The 18,566-nt window shown below is 39.7% G+C and overlaps 1 protein-coding gene across 1 annotated transcript in view; it reads right to left on the reverse strand.

Moving 5' to 3' along the window:
* The window catches only part of PPIL2 (peptidylprolyl isomerase like 2), a 155,211-nt gene that overhangs the window by 50,183 nt on the left and 86,462 nt on the right, over positions 1 to 18,566 (reverse strand). The window contains exons 7-10 of the mRNA XM_035340909.1: positions 13,770 to 13,841; positions 5,210 to 5,261; positions 2,908 to 2,999; positions 2,233 to 2,322 (exon numbers count right to left, since the gene is read on the reverse strand). Of these exons, the coding sequence (XP_035196800.1) occupies positions 2,233 to 2,322; positions 2,908 to 2,999; positions 5,210 to 5,261; positions 13,770 to 13,841 (306 nt within the window). The remainder of the gene's footprint in view (positions 1 to 2,232; positions 2,323 to 2,907; positions 3,000 to 5,209; positions 5,262 to 13,769; positions 13,842 to 18,566) is intronic.

Raw genomic sequence — 18,566 nt, forward strand, 5'->3', positions numbered from 1 at the left:
GCTAAGAAACAAAGCCACAGGTGGCAGAGCTTGGCAGTGTGAAGCCACCACTCTGCCTACAGTGCTGTCAACAAGAGAACTTAGAAAAGGGACACTGGTCTGTCTTTTAACAATTTAAGTGAAGAAAATACTATGAGAAAATAACAACAGGTTCCTACAGCAAATATACACAACAATTTTAATGCCCAGGCTAGTCATCCCTCTTTGGGTTGCATTCTGCACTCAACTAGGCAAGGTGGGGTAGGGCAGCATTTGAGTAAAACAAGTTAAAATCTCGGTATAGCTGCAAGTTTGTAGTGGGTGCTGTGCAGTGCACTAAATGGCAAAATGGCCCAAATCGCTTCCAGTCCAATCCCAAAGATGGCAATGGCTTTACTTTTTCTAATCTGAGTATACCACAAGATTGTACAATACAGAGGTCTCGTTAACACCAACCTATAATGAGCATTTTACTAGAGATCAGCAAATCTATTCATGCACTACGAGCATCATCCTAAATGAATGTGTGAGAGGTACAGGAACGTGTGGCAGTGACCTCTGTTAGCTGTTAATGGACATATTACTCCAAGCAAAAAAGAAACCCAACATGTCAAGAAGCGAACAAAGATGAAAAATATGGATAAAAATGCATACGGGTACCATCAAAATTTTTGCTAGTTACTGCATTTTGAGACTTAGGGGACTATAGCTTATGTTTGCTTTTATGAAAAATAAAGCTAGGCATGTAACAGCAACACACTCTTTATATATACATTCAATTCCAACCCTACAAAACATACCAAAATTTTTTTAAATGACTGCACGTTTCAATTATTTGTTCAAAATCATTTGGTTTTCCATACTGATGCGCAGAAATATTTTTGTTCACTCATGTTGTCATTTTTCACTGTTCCAAATCCATTAGCAACGAGGCAGTCACATTCAAACAACATTTTATTGGGAGCTTACAGTATGAAAAGCTATGTTTTTTGCATTCATTGGATTAAAAACATTTTACTTTGTAGCATTAGCTTGAACAGTCATAAATCCCAAAGGGAAGAGGGGGAAAAATATTTATAAACACGCTGTTCAACACCAGGGAGTAGGGAAGAAGGGATACATTTCATTTACATTTAGACATAAACGAAAAATATTTTTCTGTTCAAATTAGAATGTATTAGTCTTGGTTAGTGGCAATTATCTGCTCATGAGGGATGCATACTGACTCATGACTCCAGTAATAATAACACTTAATTTTTTTCCCTATCTTGAAATCTTGCAAAGTTAAAAATGCTTGCTTTTAAACAAGCATTAGATCTTCTTATACTAAATTTCATCTGTAAATAAGTATTTTTAGAACTCTAAGATACTTCTGTACATTTTTACATTTACAGTGCTGTTTTTAATTTAGGTTATGATATTGTTAAAATTCAGTTAAAGACCAACAGAGGAATCTATTCAAAAAAACAACAACAACATTCTAAGCAAGCACATAAAATCCTGTGGTTTGTTGCTTAATTACATTTAGGGAAACAGTCTGTAAAAAGTGCTTTTCTGATGCTTTGACTATTTTAGGTATCTTCAGAAGATTTATATGGACAATCAACTTCAGTCCTAATGTAAAGTCTTCTGCAAATAAATTTCCTAAAAGTCTGTATACTTTACATTATAAAAAAACACGTTTCCTTTGTAGTGTCAACTGTCTAGAGCCAAAGATGATTTGGGACGTATCTCTCCTTTTCTTCCATTCAGTCTTTTCCTAATGTACTTCTGTTAAGTCTCACTGTAAATCAGTGGCGTCTCAACAATTTTTCAGGTAAGATTAAAAGAAAAAAAACCTACCCCACAACCTTATGCATGTTTATATAACTAAAATTTATTATATATTTTTGTATTCAGAGACAATGAAACAGTGCGCAACTGCAAAAACATTTGTTAAAATTCGTAGTTTTACATTGTATCGTAGACTTTTTGTGCACACTTCATTTTTTTCTTCAATTTATAAAGTTGTCTACTTATCTACAAGGCACACAGAAATCACTATAGAGATTTGTCAAGCTTTAAGTTATATGGCATCTTTGTGGCTCATCTGGATAACAAAGAAAACAAAGTAATTCTTTTCCAAGACACAAATACAGAACAGCATTTCTCTGTTCATTTATTCTATACTCATGCTGTAACACTGGACATAATAGCATTTCATTATCTGAAAAAAATTGTAGTATAAGACATGTAATGGAGAGAAAAGTTTACCTGCAGTGTCACAATGTCTTGCCGAGTGAAGGGCTCATCAGTCAAGAGGTCTTTGTAGCTCTTTGGTTTTATGTTCAGCTGCTCAACTGCCTAATGGCCACGTGAAAGATACAGGTATTAAAAACTGAATTATAATGGGTAAATATTACAAGTAAATACATGATACCACTCAAACCTTAAAGGACTACTGATAAAGAAAACAATTTCATATTCATTCTCAACTGGCAGCTGCAATATTTTCATTGTATACTTTAACAGATGAAAAGCTATTTAATTCCTACAAAATTTAACAGCTTTGTGTTTTTTTTTTTTTTAATTATTTAAAAACAGTAATAAAAAAAGAACCTTGCAATCTCATTTTCCTAGGTATATACATGATTTTAACCAAATTCATCATAAAAGTACTGTCATAAACTTGCAGTTTTCTAGGTTAAGTATTTTACAGATGGTATAAGACAGGCAGCTTGAACAAGGGGTCAACATCTCCCCCATTGTTACCACAAGTCAGACAACAATTTGTGAAGCTGGTCCATCTCTTAGTACTTAATTTCCTTGGCTGTAAAACAAGAATGAAAACTACCTAGCTTTCTAAAGCTTTCTGTGATCATCAATGAAATACATCAAATATGAAATACATCAAATATAAAAAACTATGAAATGCAACAAACAACTTACCTCATAGGCAAACACGTTCCCAGTTGTCTTGATGGCCACAATATGGGAGTTGTTGGTGAATACAGTAAATAGCACTGGACAGTGGTATTTACCTGATGGAGAGGAAAAAAGCTTGTATTTAGCATGAAGCCCTTGCAATTAGTTTGAAATTGTTAATTTCTGTTATTTCTGTGAAGCATATTTACATTCCCTTTTGATATGAAGTGTAAATTCTGTGTGTTTTTAATAGTGTCTTAACTATGCTTTGATTTTTCAGTGCCAAATAGAAAAAGTAACACTTAAAATAATTATAAACCAAGCAATGAAGATGAACTTTTGAGATCTACTGCCCTTAATATCCCAACACAACTTTGTCCAACATGCTTAGTATCTATGAAGCATCACAATATAATTGTTATTGTTGCAATTAAAGCTCTATTGAGAGCATGAGACCTGTACCTTAAGGTGCCCAGTGCTCTACTTTCAGTGTTCACAGGAATACACATTTAGCTTATATCCAACAAAAGTTCACAGCAGCTGCTGTACTTTTAAGGGAGGAGAGCATTTTGTATTCAAATGTGGCAAGCAGAATGCCATTAAATCTAAACACGTTATTCAGTAAGGAACGCAGCTTCTGCTCTAATCAAGCTGTGAATTTCCCCAGGAGGGTCAGCATAAATATTAAGCATGTCAACAACAAGCACGCATTAATGGAAGCCAATGCATGAGGAAAGAGAAAAATGTCTGGATGAGCTCAGCAGAAGCAATTAGAAGAAGGTTATTAATACTTGATCAGTTTGCTAGACTTGGGGGTTTGGGTGAGATTTTGAAATAGGTTGGGACTGTTTGGTTCTTTTTTTCCTAATTACCATCTGAAAATCAAAAACAGCAGGGAAACCAGAATAGAGATTGTTCACAGCACCTGCAAAGACAGGAAGGGCAAGGACCTACAGAGTATTTACCAAGCAACTCACTGGCCAGAGGAGGCACTCTGACCTTCAACGTGGAGGTGCAAGTAAAGGATGAGTATTTTTTCTGTTGATATCCCTACAGTTGGAAAGGAAAGACATTTTCACAAGGACCTGAAATTCAGGAGAAAGTTTAGAAAGGAATTTCTAGAAGTGGCATCAGGGCATGGCCTAGCTAATGGATGCAGAAACGCGCTATCAAAATGTGGAGGCTCAATCCAGCTGCACAAAAAAGAGCAAATCAGCACGTTCTCACTTCTAGCAAAAGCAGAATGGCTGAGGTTACACTTGTTGATCTGAATAAATGGTATTCCATTAAGGAGGGATCTTTAATTGGAAGAAACTGCAAGATCTGAAGATTATTTTTTTTGTACGAGTATGAACAGAAAGGTTCTATGTATATAGCAACAGTTCTACATGTAAAGATTTAAAGAAAAGCTGGCTGATAGACAGAAATGCAATATTTTAGCCTCTCTTTTACTGCATTTTCCCTCAATTAGTTAGTGACACAGCACGTGCCTTTGTATGGAAAAGAATTCTAAGACTGCATAGCTGCTGTCACCCCGCCCAGCATTATGAACTGGACTTCTTCACAGAAAGCACAATTATCACAGTATCTTTCAAAAGCCTTGGCCACAGTGACTACTGATTATTTTTAACATCCTGCTCTTGAGATAGATGGAACACAAAAAGCAGAAGAAATCCATCAACTAGAGCACAGACCTTGTAGTCCATAGAGTTTGGAAAGATAAGGAGACAGACACTCCAGAATTTTATTCCCACCTAATCTTTGCCACTCTCATTTCAAAGAGATCATTACCTGCCTTGCAAAAGATAAATTCACCTCTACTCTTCTATTTTATTACTAGCATCCTCTCTTTCATGGCAGATTTTATATTGTTAACCCTGCAGAAATACAACTCGAGGCTGCTTTCTTGTGTGCCACTATTCATAAATTCCCATGTGTTCATTTAAGACTAATTCATTTTATAAAAAAAAAAGTTGCTCAAATCCAAGTGAACAGCAAATAAGGTCATATTATAGAAAATTGTCTTTCTGAATTTTTCCTTAGAGCAAATACTACTTTATTCCAGTAGTAGCTATACTAAAAAAAAAAAAAAAAAAAAAAAAGCTAAATAATTTACAGCTCCCCAGTACAGAGAAAAACAGAAATTGGGCTAAAAATATTGATCAAAGCAAGCAGTTAATCTACTCAAGAAAATAAAAGCCATGATAAAGAACACAAATTACGTAACTTCACCATGGGTAAGACAAACCAGGATTTATTAAAGCGTTCATTAAGAGAAAAAAACAAAAACAAAAAACAAAAAACAACACAAAATTAGTGTACTTACCTTCACTGTTTTTAGCAAAATTCAACTTTATAAGTGATTTGGCATCTAGTTTCTGAAGAAAATGAAGCATTAAAAAAATTAATGACAACAGAACCTAACCATGGAAATAACAAGGAACTGTAACATCAGTGCTAGTATTTTAATAGTATATAATTTATTAATAACATATTGCAAGTTGTCTGAATCATCAGAACCCTGAGAATTTAAGTTAGAGACAGCCCACAAGAACAAGGCTCATGGAGCCTGAGAACTGGGATACGATTTATTTACAGTGTTGTAGTCTGACACAGCACAGGGCTAAACAAACCGAATAAGCTCGGGAGGTCCCACGACTGTCCTAGCAAGAATTCAAAGGGGAGTCTGCAGGGAGGCAAAGCCTGTCGCTACTCATCAGATGAGGCAATTTGGGAAGGACCTCTGATAAGGGTCACGAAGTCAGCAAGTTATTTGGGCAATCAAGCTTACTACCTTTTCTGAGATAACTGTAATTTTGCTTTTACATCAGGAAACTCATTCACATGCCCGAAATGATACTGCGCCTTCAGTGACACGCCGAGGCAGGCCAACACATGCTGGTCATTCAATAGGGTCAGGAGGCAATGCAGGCACAGGAGTGGTGTGACGGGGCACATCCTGACCCTGCCGTGCCCTCAGCAGCCTGCCAGAGGCACCCGGCCTGGAGACAGCCCTGAGCTTCAAAGCTGAGTTGGGATCTCAGATAGAAAAAACCCCGCTGATGGTATCAGCTGGCAGAGAACGATTCACTGCCAAAATGATTGTTAAAAGCACACACTGCACAGGCCCTTTAGAAGAAACAATCAGTTCTTTTCTCAAAACATGCACCTGAGCAGCTCGGGGAGGTTTTCATAACCCAGACAGCTTTTTATAAAAAAATATGAGCGGAGATCTGCCAGCCGTGGGGCTGACGCTGCTAGCTCCACCGCTACAGCAAACAGCGATAACAAAATCACGGGAAACCAAGGCAGTGGTGTTTTTTTCCTGCCTAATCAAAATTCATATTCTTGGTTCAGAGAGTACATGTTATGACAGCTGGACTCATTTGTTTACAGGAAGGCACTTCTCAAATTGTTTTTAGCCAACTGGCAGGCTAATTTGCTGCCAGAAAGGTAACCATCTCTCTAATTTATTAGCAAGAAGTGTAATGAGGGCTAGTAGGAATAAGTTGGAGAAGGGAAGAGAGAGGCCAGGTTAGGGGATATTTAGTTAGGTACTGCTGCTTTCCTTAAGCAGATTCCCCAAAAAACCATCACCACCAAAGAAGCATCACCTGCACACTGCTGGGTTACAAAGAAAGACAGCAAAGGCAACAGCCGGTCTGAAATGACTAAGGGAATGCAGAACTTTATTCATTTACTTATTTATCTTCTTACTAGAACAAAATTGTCAAAGAAGTAGTAGGGGAATAGTAGAGCTGCCAAAATGAACATATGATCCTGGACAGATCTGTTCAACCTAAACAACTTATTAACACAAGGCAGCATCCATCTGTGCACATGTTGTGCAACAGCCCAGAAATTATGTTCCAGAGAAAACTTCTTCAGAAATACCTCCGCAAACACCAATCATTTAAAGGAAGGCTTTTGAATGATCTTCCTGGCTCACTTGAGCTATCCCAAAAACATGAGCAGATCATCTTTAAACAAAAATGGAAACAGTTTCCTAAGAAACAGTTTAGCATGGTTGAAGACTCAGATTTAAACATTGACAGAAATTTAGCAGAAAAGACAGACTAAACTCCTGTACAGACTTTAAAGGCTGCAAATGCTGCACTACACTGTTTCATCTGTCAAAGTTAGAGGTGCTGCCAAGTCCTTGGACTCTTACACTGTACCCAGGGAAATCGTACAGTATTTCAGGTCACCTCTCTCCATACCAGAGAACAAGGTTAGTTTTCAGCATCACTTACTCATGGTGTATCAACTCCTTGTGTTGGCATTTGCTCCTCACCAAGACAAGCTCTCACAGTCTTACATGTCAACAGTGAATTAAAAAATAGCAATTTTCATATAAGAGTTGAAACACATGCACTGCCTGGACTCTTTTTTCCAGGATGAGAGCCTGATATGATGAAGTGCTGCATGGACATCAAAGGCTGATGGCCTCGGACCAGCCTCCTACCAAACCCATACTAGAGAAGTGGCCTTGGCATGTCAACTCTTGAGCAGCGCTGTGCTTCAGCTCAGCTGGCAACAGCTTCCCCCTGAGCTCTCCCCTGTATCACGAGGGAACTTCCTCCTACTGATAAAGGACGTTGTTTGTGCAATCTATTTATGGAGAGGCATGGAAACGGGCTGAGCCTTGTCTATGAGAAAATGTGTGAAAAATCTAATCAGGGCAACAGCTCAGAAATATTTTGAGAAGTTGATGAACGCATCTAATGCAAGGAAAGACAGGAGGGAGGTCTGTCAAAGGAGATCTTTGGAGCACCAGAACAGCAAAACCAGACTGATTTGCTACAAGGGATTGCCATGGCCTACAAAGGCAGCTCGGTGCCCGAGACCAGGCTGCAGCATTGGGCAACAACGAAGCACGCTCGGAGGGGGAGCCCAGCCCGCAGGGCAGGACTTCAAGCAGGTCCAGTTTCGAAAGCTGTACATATCACAGAGGAAACTGTGAAAGAACATGAGACACAAATCCCTATTTTATCCCCCTTGCCCACCCCGAGTTCTTCATTTCATTTGAAAATAGGGTTATCTCGCATGTGGGTGAATCTGCTTTTATTTATTCTCCATCAAAAAAAAGCCAGAGCTTCCTAAGCACCGCCAGGGTTTGTTGCCATGGAAATGACCATTACGCCACAAACAGGCACCAGCCCTCACGAGAAGAGACAGCAGGAGTGAATGAGCCCTTAAATGAATTAAAGTACTTGCTTTCCTGAATTCCGTATTAGTAATAAAACGTGAGGGAGCTCAAATATTGAATACACTGCACGAGTTCAGAACTGTTTCTGACCTGAGTTCCCCCCCACTCATCCAGTTTCAGTCAATTTCCAGTGAAGAAAGGAAGGAAAAAAGCAATGGTTATTAAAAACTCTTGATCTAATTAAAATTCTAAATTCATAATAAAAATGAAAGGCCACAAGCATGCACCACTTCCCCTAAGCAGAAACAAGAGCTGTATATTCACTTCTAAAAATATTTTATGCAGGAATGCTGGAAAGCAGACGCATTTAACGGCATGTAATGCCAGCTGCTCCACAGCAAGAAAGAGCTACAAAACAAACCCCAAACCCATGCGAGCTTTTTCCTCGGCTGACTCCTCTCTCGCAGGCACACTTCCACAAAGGCAGCCAAGGCTACTTTTGGCCATGACCTACTTTCTGGCAGCAGCGAGAAGCCCCACCGCCCCGCTCGCTCTCATCTGTCAGCTGACACCGCTCGGTCCTGCGGGATACCAAAGGGCAGCCTCCTTTCCTGATACCCAGCGCAGAGGTTATTAAGAAGCGTAGGTTAGTGGGGCACTGTGGCAGTTAGTGGATGAAGCACGCCGATTGTTTCGAATTAAATCATCCTTTGTCATCGCTGTGTCTCTCATGAAGATATGACCTACAATCCCCGTGCATCAATTAGTTACACTCGCTGAGTCCCTTCGGTCTGTGGCAGCATGTTCTTTTTGTTAATGAGGCTTTGACCCCGTTGGATACACACCAGCCTGAAAAACAATCAAAATGGGCTCATTTGATTCTCTAACCGCACATGGTTAGAGTTGGTGACGTGCAGCAAGAGTTGTATTTAGTAAATACAGACCTCACCACTCTGACAACTTTTACAGAGTTCCTAATTACTTAGGAACCAGACACCCTTCCTAACGCCCTCTGGCAGGAACACACAATAATCCAATGAAGCTATCCCAGGGAAAAATTCATGTGTCACACCTGAAGTTGTTGACAACATGAGGACAAAATAATCCGGTGCTAGCATGGCTACTTGGGATGTTCTCATCCCACCAAAACAAGCAATGCGGATTTAACTCAAATAGAAAAAAAAAAAAAAGCCAAACCAAATACTAATAGTGAAACACAATGCTGCCTACCTACCAAGTACCAAATCTAACACAAGCAGGTGAATTTTGTATTAAATTCTTTGGTTCCTTTAGAGGTGACACTTGTTATTCTCTGCATGCAACCTCCCATTTCAAGAAGCCCTCATATAATTTTTCCAACTATAAAACCTTCAAGAAATATGGTAATATTAATTGAATGTTTGAATATTATTTGAATAACTCCATGTATACTTTTACTTATTTCAGATCTTGTAAATAGATTTAATGACGACAAAAGTCATTAGAAATCCTCAGCAAGTCTACACATTATGAGGTGGGAAAGAGCAGTACTGGTTTAATTAGCTAAACTACAATCATGTAGTTCAATGTTTCATGGAAAATTTGGGGTCTGTGGCCAAAAAGACAGAATAGCCTTCTGGTTCAAGCTACGGTTTCTATGTTCAGTTCAGCAGCGTAAATGCTAGATATTTGTCATATGAACAACACCTACCAAGTGCTAAAAAGATACCCTCAATTCACGTTCTTGCATGAAACTGCTGTTTTTACCGTGGCTTTCACCCTACTACTGAACCGGTATGGAAGTGGACGCAAAAGATCCTTCGTTACCCACTTCCAGACCACTGAATTTCCATATTTAAATTTTAATTAAACTGACACCATACGGTCACCAAACCCTTGTCCATAGAACCATACAGATAGGCTTAATAACACTCATGGCTCGCAGATACAAGCAATAATGTTGCTGTATCAAAGAGCGCATTAGCAGAAATTACCATGAGATAAAGATGTGCTCTAAGATTAAATCTGCAGTCTTAATGTGCTCAGAAGTCTATCAGCCCAGAGATAAGCAGCCAAATACAACGTGGTTTATGGAAAATAAAACTATGTAGAATGATCAAAAGTCTAGTCTCCAATTTAGTGAAAAATAGGCAAGCAGTGATCTGTGGGAACCTCATGCTGCATCTCATTTAAGGCTAGAGTGTTTCACAGTTGCTAGTTTTTCGAGTGTCACAATCACAAAAACCCATCCAATGTGCACACTTCCACCAAAACAAGGAAAAGGATAAAAAGAGACCATCTGTTCAGTCCGTAAAACCTAGATGTAAATACATTTTTGCTGTAAGGGAAATAATACATTAGAAATAATGCTAGACACATTTACCTGTCTGTGACCAGAGCTGGCTTACTGGATAAAACACTGCCTACCGCCACCACAATCCCCATTAGCAAGGTGTGAAGGAAGCACAGCAGCTTGGCTGGTGAGTCATGACACTGGAGGGTTTAAAACTGCTCCTTTTGATAAAGCACTTGAATAGTAAGTCTGGGCCAATCTTATCTTCTTTGCCCTCACTGTTTCCCAAAGACGCAGGCAATTGAAAAATAAATGCACCTTTCTGGACAGATAAAGGCCAACTGGTAGTGGTGCAGCATGCACTCCTGTAAAACACTCTTTCTCTTCAAAAGTTGTATGTCAGATACCCACATGTTCAGCAGCAAGGAAGGAGAGTGGGAAAGTTTCAGAAAACCCAAAAAAGAAAAAGGAGTCATCTTGCTGGTTATCTGCCTGAGCAGGACCTTCATCCCCTTGACCCTCCTGTGTTTTATGACCATTTCCAGTTATGACACATGACTTTCTGATTGTTCCTCTGGCAGGAATCATGTCCTAATATGTTTCTATCCAGGGGCCATGAAAATTTATAGTCACTAGTCAAATATTAACTCATTTAGACTGTTGACTAAAAGCTAATAATTTCTGAAGCAAATGAGGTAAGAAGACATGGTTCAGTTGCTGCACATGGAAGAGATCATCTCATTCGGAGTGCATTCGAGGCATTTCAGCAGTTTGCTACCCCCTCAGACAAAAATGCACCTGGAGAGAGCTGTTCAATGAATCAGGAGAGGAGGCTGTAACCATCCATTTCTGAAAAAACAGCTATAGGCCACAGAAATACAGGCAACAGCATTCAACTGGAAATAAAAACAAGAAAAGGGTAAACCACTGCTAATCCTGTCTAACTCTTATGTGTAAATAAGTATCTGCTTCTGAAATGACCCAAGCTATAAAGAGAAAATTGCAGCAAATGATGGTATTCTGACAGCACCCTTCCTGTCTTAACACATACTGAGAAAATGTTTTCTGTCTTAAACTATCATCTGAAATATATCAAAGTATTTCAGGAAAAGATTAGAAAATATTCCCAACACTGTACCAGGCATTTACCCAGCATTTACTGTGTATGAGTAACATTACCTGGGTTCAAAGAAGAGAAATTAAACAGATGTAGAGGGCAACTGTGACCATGTAGGGTACAGAGAACTCAAAGGCTGTACTGGTTTCAGCTAGGATGGAGTTAATTTTCCTCCTAGTAGCTGGTATGGTGCTGTGTTTTGGATTTAGGATGAGCATAATGCTGATAACAGGCTGATGTTTCAGTTGTTGCAGAGCCAAGCTTACACAGAGCCAAGCTCTGTTCAGCTTCTCCTGCTGCCCTGCCAGCGAGGAAGCTGCGGGTGCACAAGGAGCTGGGAGGGGACAGCTGATCCCAAGTGGCCAAAGGGACGTCCCAAACCACGTGGCATCATGCAGAACAATAAAACCAGGGGGCTGACCAGGGGGCTGCTGCTGCTGCTGCTGATCAGGGACCGCTGGGCATCAGTCGGCAGGTGATGAGCTGATGCACTGTGCATCACTGGCTTTGTATATTCTGCTATTGTTATTATTTCCCCTTCCTTTTCTGTCCTACTGAACTGTCTTTATCACAGCCCACAAGTTTTACCTTTCTCCCCCCCGACTGTCTTCCCCAACCCACTGGAGCAGATAGGAGAGGAGCGAGCAAGCGGCTGTGTAGTGCTGAGCCGCCTGCCGGGTTAAACCACAACAAGGCAAGAAGAACATCTGACAGGAAAATACAAGTCTCAGCAAGAAAATGTCAAGAAAGCATTAAATTCCACTGTACCAGATACACAGCTGTAAACACTAACAGAGAGAAGCATAATTCTGGCATCAATACAAACGAGAACAGGCTGGTCAAACCCCAAATTTACAGAAGATATCTATCAGATGAAAAACCATCAGAAGAACCTCTCAGCAGTCATAGCAGGAAAAAGCAAACACTAGTTCAAGACAGAGCATGCAGTTTGCAAAGCAGATTGCAAGAGAGCTGAAGACCTAAGAGAGTCTTCCAATTTTACGTTCCTGATCATTTCACCCTTCTTTCTGCAACACATAAAAGCCAACTAAGCTGGATTTGTCTGAATCATTTTTCAACAACAAAGCTCCCCTTGGTTTTATTTCTGTAAGCTTTGTTCTCTGCTCTGTAATAAGCTATTACTCACTCAGAACAAAACTGGATTCCCACCACACGCTGAAACTTTTCTTACAAATAAACAAGAAAAAAAACCTCCTTCCTGCATTTGAAATGTACAGGAAAAAATATTTTAAGTTTACGTAAAGAAAAAAAAAAGGGGGAGCAATTGACATTTACACCTATGCATTATCTGAAGACCTGAGCTGCATCAGACAAATTAAGGAATGTACTTTGCATTTCAAAGCTGAAGATGTGCTGAGATCTTCTGACATGTATGTGAAGAGTGTTCTTAGAGAATTAAAACTGTCATTTATAAATGAGTTATGCTACAGCCAAATGAGACCTGAAGTTACTGATCCACCTGAATGATCACTCGTTTTTGAACTCCCAAAGAGAATATCTAAGAGACTACTAGGTCCTCAGGTGCTTGATCACGTCTGAAGAAATATATATATAAGGGGATATGTCATTCTCCTGAATTTTTCTAAGTAATGAAAAATACCTTGATTGGTCAAATTATTTTACTCTTCATTAGACAGCCCCAGCACTCTAGATATGGAAAACTGATGTAGAGATAGCCCGCCTACGGAGGGTTACACAGCATTGTCCTCTCAATATTTTCTATCTAGAAAGGAATGAGAATGCTCAGAAAGAACATATTCTCTTTGGAAACAGTGAGAGAGAAGACAACTCTTCAAGAGAAGAAAATGAAGAGCCACAAGGGAAATATGACTCCTGCTGCAAAATGCCATCTTCAAAATACTGTCCGAATCCTAAGATAGCATCGCCATCATGTTGCAGCAAGGTCCAGACAAGCCCCCTGAAAGTGCATCACGTTGAACATCACCTACACTATTACATTTTCCTGACAGTGTATTTCAACAGCAGTTACTGCTATGCTGGCATGAAAGAGGTCACCTTCAAACCACAGACCCTTGTGTGGTGACATCCATTATCTGCTACTCATTATCTAGAAACACACCTGGAATAACACAATTAAAACAGCAATCTACAGTAAATTACCACACATGCCGTATGACTGGAGTTAAAAGCCATTATCACTGTTGATTTGGCCAATACGGGTCATGTGAAACTTGAACTTGTCTCTCCCCTGCTCAGGCCAGAAACCTGTTCCACTCAACTCCTCCAGCAGTCCCACAATGTTGTTTGTGATCTTGATCTTAACACCTCTGACTCAGCAGCCTGTGAAGCTCATGCAACCCACTTACAAGAATCCACTCCTGAAACTCATGGGCTCTGTACTGATTAGCTGATAGAGGTGCAGAGCAATTTGTAGCAAATTAGAAAACCTCAGCTGGAATTTAACCTGTGCTTTAACACCTGTTCCTACAACGCTGGATGACTTACTTCGTACGCTTCTGACATGGTGCAGTTTCTTTATTTATCGTATTGTAAGACAAGGAAAAACACCCAAGCCCTCTTTCTCGTGTTCATTTCTCTGGTAGAAAAACAATTACTAGTGCAGTCTAATTTCTGTATCTGTTTTCAAAATATGTAAATGGTAAAAACACTTTAAGTTTACGGAAGTTTCACCTTTGCTCTACTTTCTGCATCCTTTTCAGGCAGGATTTCCCTTATTTAGGCAGCCAAAGACTTTTTTAGTGCATAAAAAAAAATGTTGTATGGTTGTTTGTTCATTTTTAAACTAGGATTAATACCTTTAGTGGTAACAAATGAATCCTCTCCTTTAACCTGGTCAGCAAGCATCTCTTACCTCAAGACCAGCAACCAATTTCCATGAGATTGACTGAAATTCTGTTAATTACACTGAAAAGAAAACATCCTTTCACAATAAAATTAAGTGTAGCCACCAACATTTGAGAGAAGTAGCAGCTACTAAACATATTAAGGAATGTATTTGAGAATGACTTTCCCAAAAATTTAAAATAACAGACTTGGTTACAATTTTTCTCTTTTGAGGGTGAAGAGTTATTGTTTTTGAAAGTTCCTGTAAATATTCAGGCAAGCATCATGTAACTGACCTTACTTCAAACAAATGCTTTTAAAAAAATATATTAAAAAAATGACACTGTCTATGTTCATACATGAGCAGTGCTCGATGCGATGTTCCCTACAACCTCTGTCATTGCTGCAGGGCATTGCAAGGCACAAGCCATGCGTCCCTGGGTGCTTTCAAAGAGTGGATCAGGAAGGCTTAGTTCAGGCACCTCTCCTGCCTCAATTATTTAATCTAATTAGTCATAATCTCACCCCAAATCATTTTTGTATGGTAAATACGGGATTATGAGTACGGAAGAACAATAGCAAATATTTATTTTGTGCACAGAGCAAGACTTTGAGTTGAGTTCTCTCTTTTCTTAATTTAAATTTTTTTCTCATTTTACCTAGTAAGAAGCTAAAATCTCCTGACACTTAAGAAAAAGCTCTCTCTGGCCTCCAGATCCAGATCCTAACCTTGCATGAGACAGGGCACAACACAAATTGTTCTCTGCCTCACTGGGACCAGAAGCGTGAACGCTAACCTCACACATCCACCATGCAGCATTTTCATCTTTTTGTTTGTTTGTTTTCATCTGTAGGCATATGTGAAAGGCAAGGTAAATTAACTGACTGAATCCTGTTGGCCCTTCAAGACAGATACAAACGTGACAGCTACACAGGCACACGTGGCCCTTAACATGAGGACTGCTTCTCTGGGTTATGTAGGATCAGCAGACATACGGATTTTGGTTTGCTCTGAACCATGCAGAAGGACTTCACATAGAGGAGCCCTCTAATATGAGTTTTAAAACAGATGCACTTAAAACAGTCACAAAACTGACTTTGGACCAAAGCCTTAGAAGCAAACTCTGGAGATGAACAGACTTCCAGCTGTCCAAAAAGAACAAAATTCCTGCAGAAAAGGGGAACAAGGAACGAAGACCTCTGAGACAGGGGAAGAGAGAGACTTTCCCAAGGTTACAGAGCCAGTCTCAAACAGAGCTGAAGTACCACCACAGTAATCTAGTCTGAACACGTACAGTTAGGATGTCAGTGAACCAGACTGAAAAAAATAGGTATTTACATCAGAAACATTACAATGCAAAGAAGAAAAATAACTGAGCCCACATAAGCCTATGCAACAAAGAACTAATTCCCTTGAAATTCCTGTCAAAGGGCATACTGCTACCTTCATGCAGATCTGTCATCTGTTCATATTTGAGATTCCAGCAAACCAGATCCGACCTGACCAATCCCACTTCTTGGAACTAGGTACTCCTGAGCCCAGCTGGCTGGCTTGTGTGGGCATGCTGGTCAGCGCTGTCAGAACGCCGCTACATGAAACAACCTGGCAAGCTTGCAGCTATCTGCAAGGCCAAGAAGCCAAAGCGCTGTTGTCAGTAAAAAGGAATGAGCTAGCTATGACTTTCCTAGTTACTCTTTATTTTATGCAATTTTAGGGTAAACAGAAGCTAGGGCAGTGTCCTGATAAAGCTGACAGAAAAAGCAAGTGAGCCAACACCATCTCACAGGCTGTAGTTCAGCTGCAAGAGATGCATCGTTTCTTCCAAAATTATTGGTATAATAACAAAGTTTTTTTTTACTGCAATGCATTATAAAAATATTATTATTTATTATTACAATAAAAAAGTTACTGTCTGGAATAGCTCATTGGAAAATCTACACAAGAGTCAATGGTGATTTGTTTCTCCTAAATAGATACTGGTGGCAACACTTGCACCTCGGAAAGGTTCAGAAAAGGAAGAGAAAATAAACCATAAGGAAGTATAGGGAGGGAAAGCAAATTAAACATAGCAAAGAATGACTGCAATTTTGGCACTGCAAAATTTCTTTAAAAAGGAAGGCTGGTCCAAAAGTTTAGGACTTGGAAGACTGAGAGAAGTCACTGCCTACTTGTAGATCAGTTCCCAAACACCCAATTAATAAAATACTATCACAGTCCCACCTCGTGAGAGCACTGTGAAGATAAATGTGTTAATGATTGCAAAGCTCTCCCATGCCCCAGTGAGGGCCCACTTCAGAATTAAGACAGCTAGTGAGAATTGGCAATTATCACGTGTGTGCCATTAGCAACGCCTCTTCTAGGTAGCCTAATGACTTGTCTAAAATGTTTAGCCTGCAACAAACCAGAACAACAGAAGTGCAGGACACAAGGGATTTCATTATCATTTTTAACTTGAGGACAAAAAAATGGAAAAATTCTAGGGCATCATCACCAACAAATCATCAATCTGTGCAAAGTAATGTCATAAAGCACCTTATAAAACACAGCACTTCAGCTGGTCTGGCTCAGTTCCTTTTTAAACAAGCCCAGAGTCTTAAGTTTCTGTAAGTCACCAACACATCACAGAAGATATTTTCTGGCTTCACCAAGGAGCAAGCTGTACAAGGAACAGAATGGGCATACACAGTTAAACACATTAAACAGAGGGCAGTAAGCACTAAGCCAGGGGGCAGTATAGTCTAGAGATGGACAAGATCCACAGACCCCCTCTGCTACCTCCCCTACCTTATCCTAGCACCCCCATCCCCTTCTTGCCCTATGCCATCTTCCCCTTTAGAAAAAGGGGCTTGGTCCTCTGGGGAACAAAAACTAAATTACATCCCTTCTCTCAACCCCACTCTTCCATTTATAGCTCCACAAGACTATATTCAGCAAGACTGTATGCTGTTCTGGACTGTAAGCACCTCCTTTTTCTTCCAAGTGGTCTGGAATGCCTTTGTCTCTGGACAGAGCCGTACAGCACAAGTCCACCACTGAAGAAAAGGGAAGAAGAAAAGGGCTCCTCAAAACAGAGCAATGAGGAACACATGTAGAGGAGAGCTGCAGGTGCACTGCAGATCAACCATGGAAGTGTAAGTCCAGGTAAACTAACAGATGTCAAGGTTAGACTTCATTTGAGCACTTATGGTTCACCAAGTAAACTCTGCACAGCCTCACTTTCTCTCTATTACACAGGACTGATCGACACACTGCACTTCTTGCATGCATTTACCAGAGGTAATTTTAAACCACATCATGGTTCACAGAATGAAATGAGAACAGGTGTCACGGAGCTGATCTGAGTTTAAAAAAAAAAAAAAAAAAAAGATCTGGCAACACCCCAAACCTCCTAACCAACGCACTGAGCAGCCAGGTAGTAGGAGGCTGGCAAAACTAACTGAAATAGCTGTAATTCCATTCCCTCTAAACAACGCATATTGGCCTCTTCATGTGTAAAGAAAGACCTTCAATCATCTCTCCATCATGCAAGCACACCTGCAGTTTGCTATAACTGACGATGTTCCGTCTCAGACAGTCTGTTCAAGTTTGGAATGCAGCATCTGTATTTAGCTTCTCCTCGTATCTGTCTGCTGCGAAAATCTTTAATCAAACACAAGATGTTTCAAAGGTAACGTACCACAAACTGATCAGTAAACCAACCAGAAATTCTGTGCAATGGCTGCCACCTAATGCTCAGGAGAGTAACTGCACTTACTGAAGAAAAGTTTCAGTAAATCAAGCAACAATTTCTGTTTAAAATGTATCTTCTCAGAAAAAAAAAAAAAAAAAAAATATAATCCACCACAAAAAAAAATATTTCCAGTATTTCGTATTCATCTGGTGCTCTAGAACTTCACACTATTACAGAAAGTATTCCTTCATAATTAGTGCTTATGTGGAAAAAGGGAAGAAAATAACAGTAAAGCCCTGATTAGAGTGTGAAATCCCAGTCTTACAGTTAACTATCATGACAGGGACAGGACAGAAGCTTTCTGAAATAAATCATCAAGATAATTCAAAAAGATTTTGCACATTAAGCTATCATTCATCAGCACTAATATTAATCCCTTTAACCTGCATGGAACCAAATATCAACTTGGTTAGGAAACATCACTGCAAGTTTTAGTACAGACAGAGAAGTGAGGTAGTCATCATCTTGCCCTGTGGACTGGAATTCAACTTATCCGAGGCAGCAGTATGGACCGTTCCTCACCACCTACCAGTTAGGCTTTCTGGGCATTGCTAGCAGCAACAAAGTGTTAGGAGTTCCAACTAGATA

This window comes from Oxyura jamaicensis, chromosome 15 (genome assembly GCF_011077185.1).
Source record: "Oxyura jamaicensis isolate SHBP4307 breed ruddy duck chromosome 15, BPBGC_Ojam_1.0, whole genome shotgun sequence".
NCBI classification, from domain to species: domain Eukaryota; kingdom Metazoa; phylum Chordata; class Aves; order Anseriformes; family Anatidae; genus Oxyura; species Oxyura jamaicensis.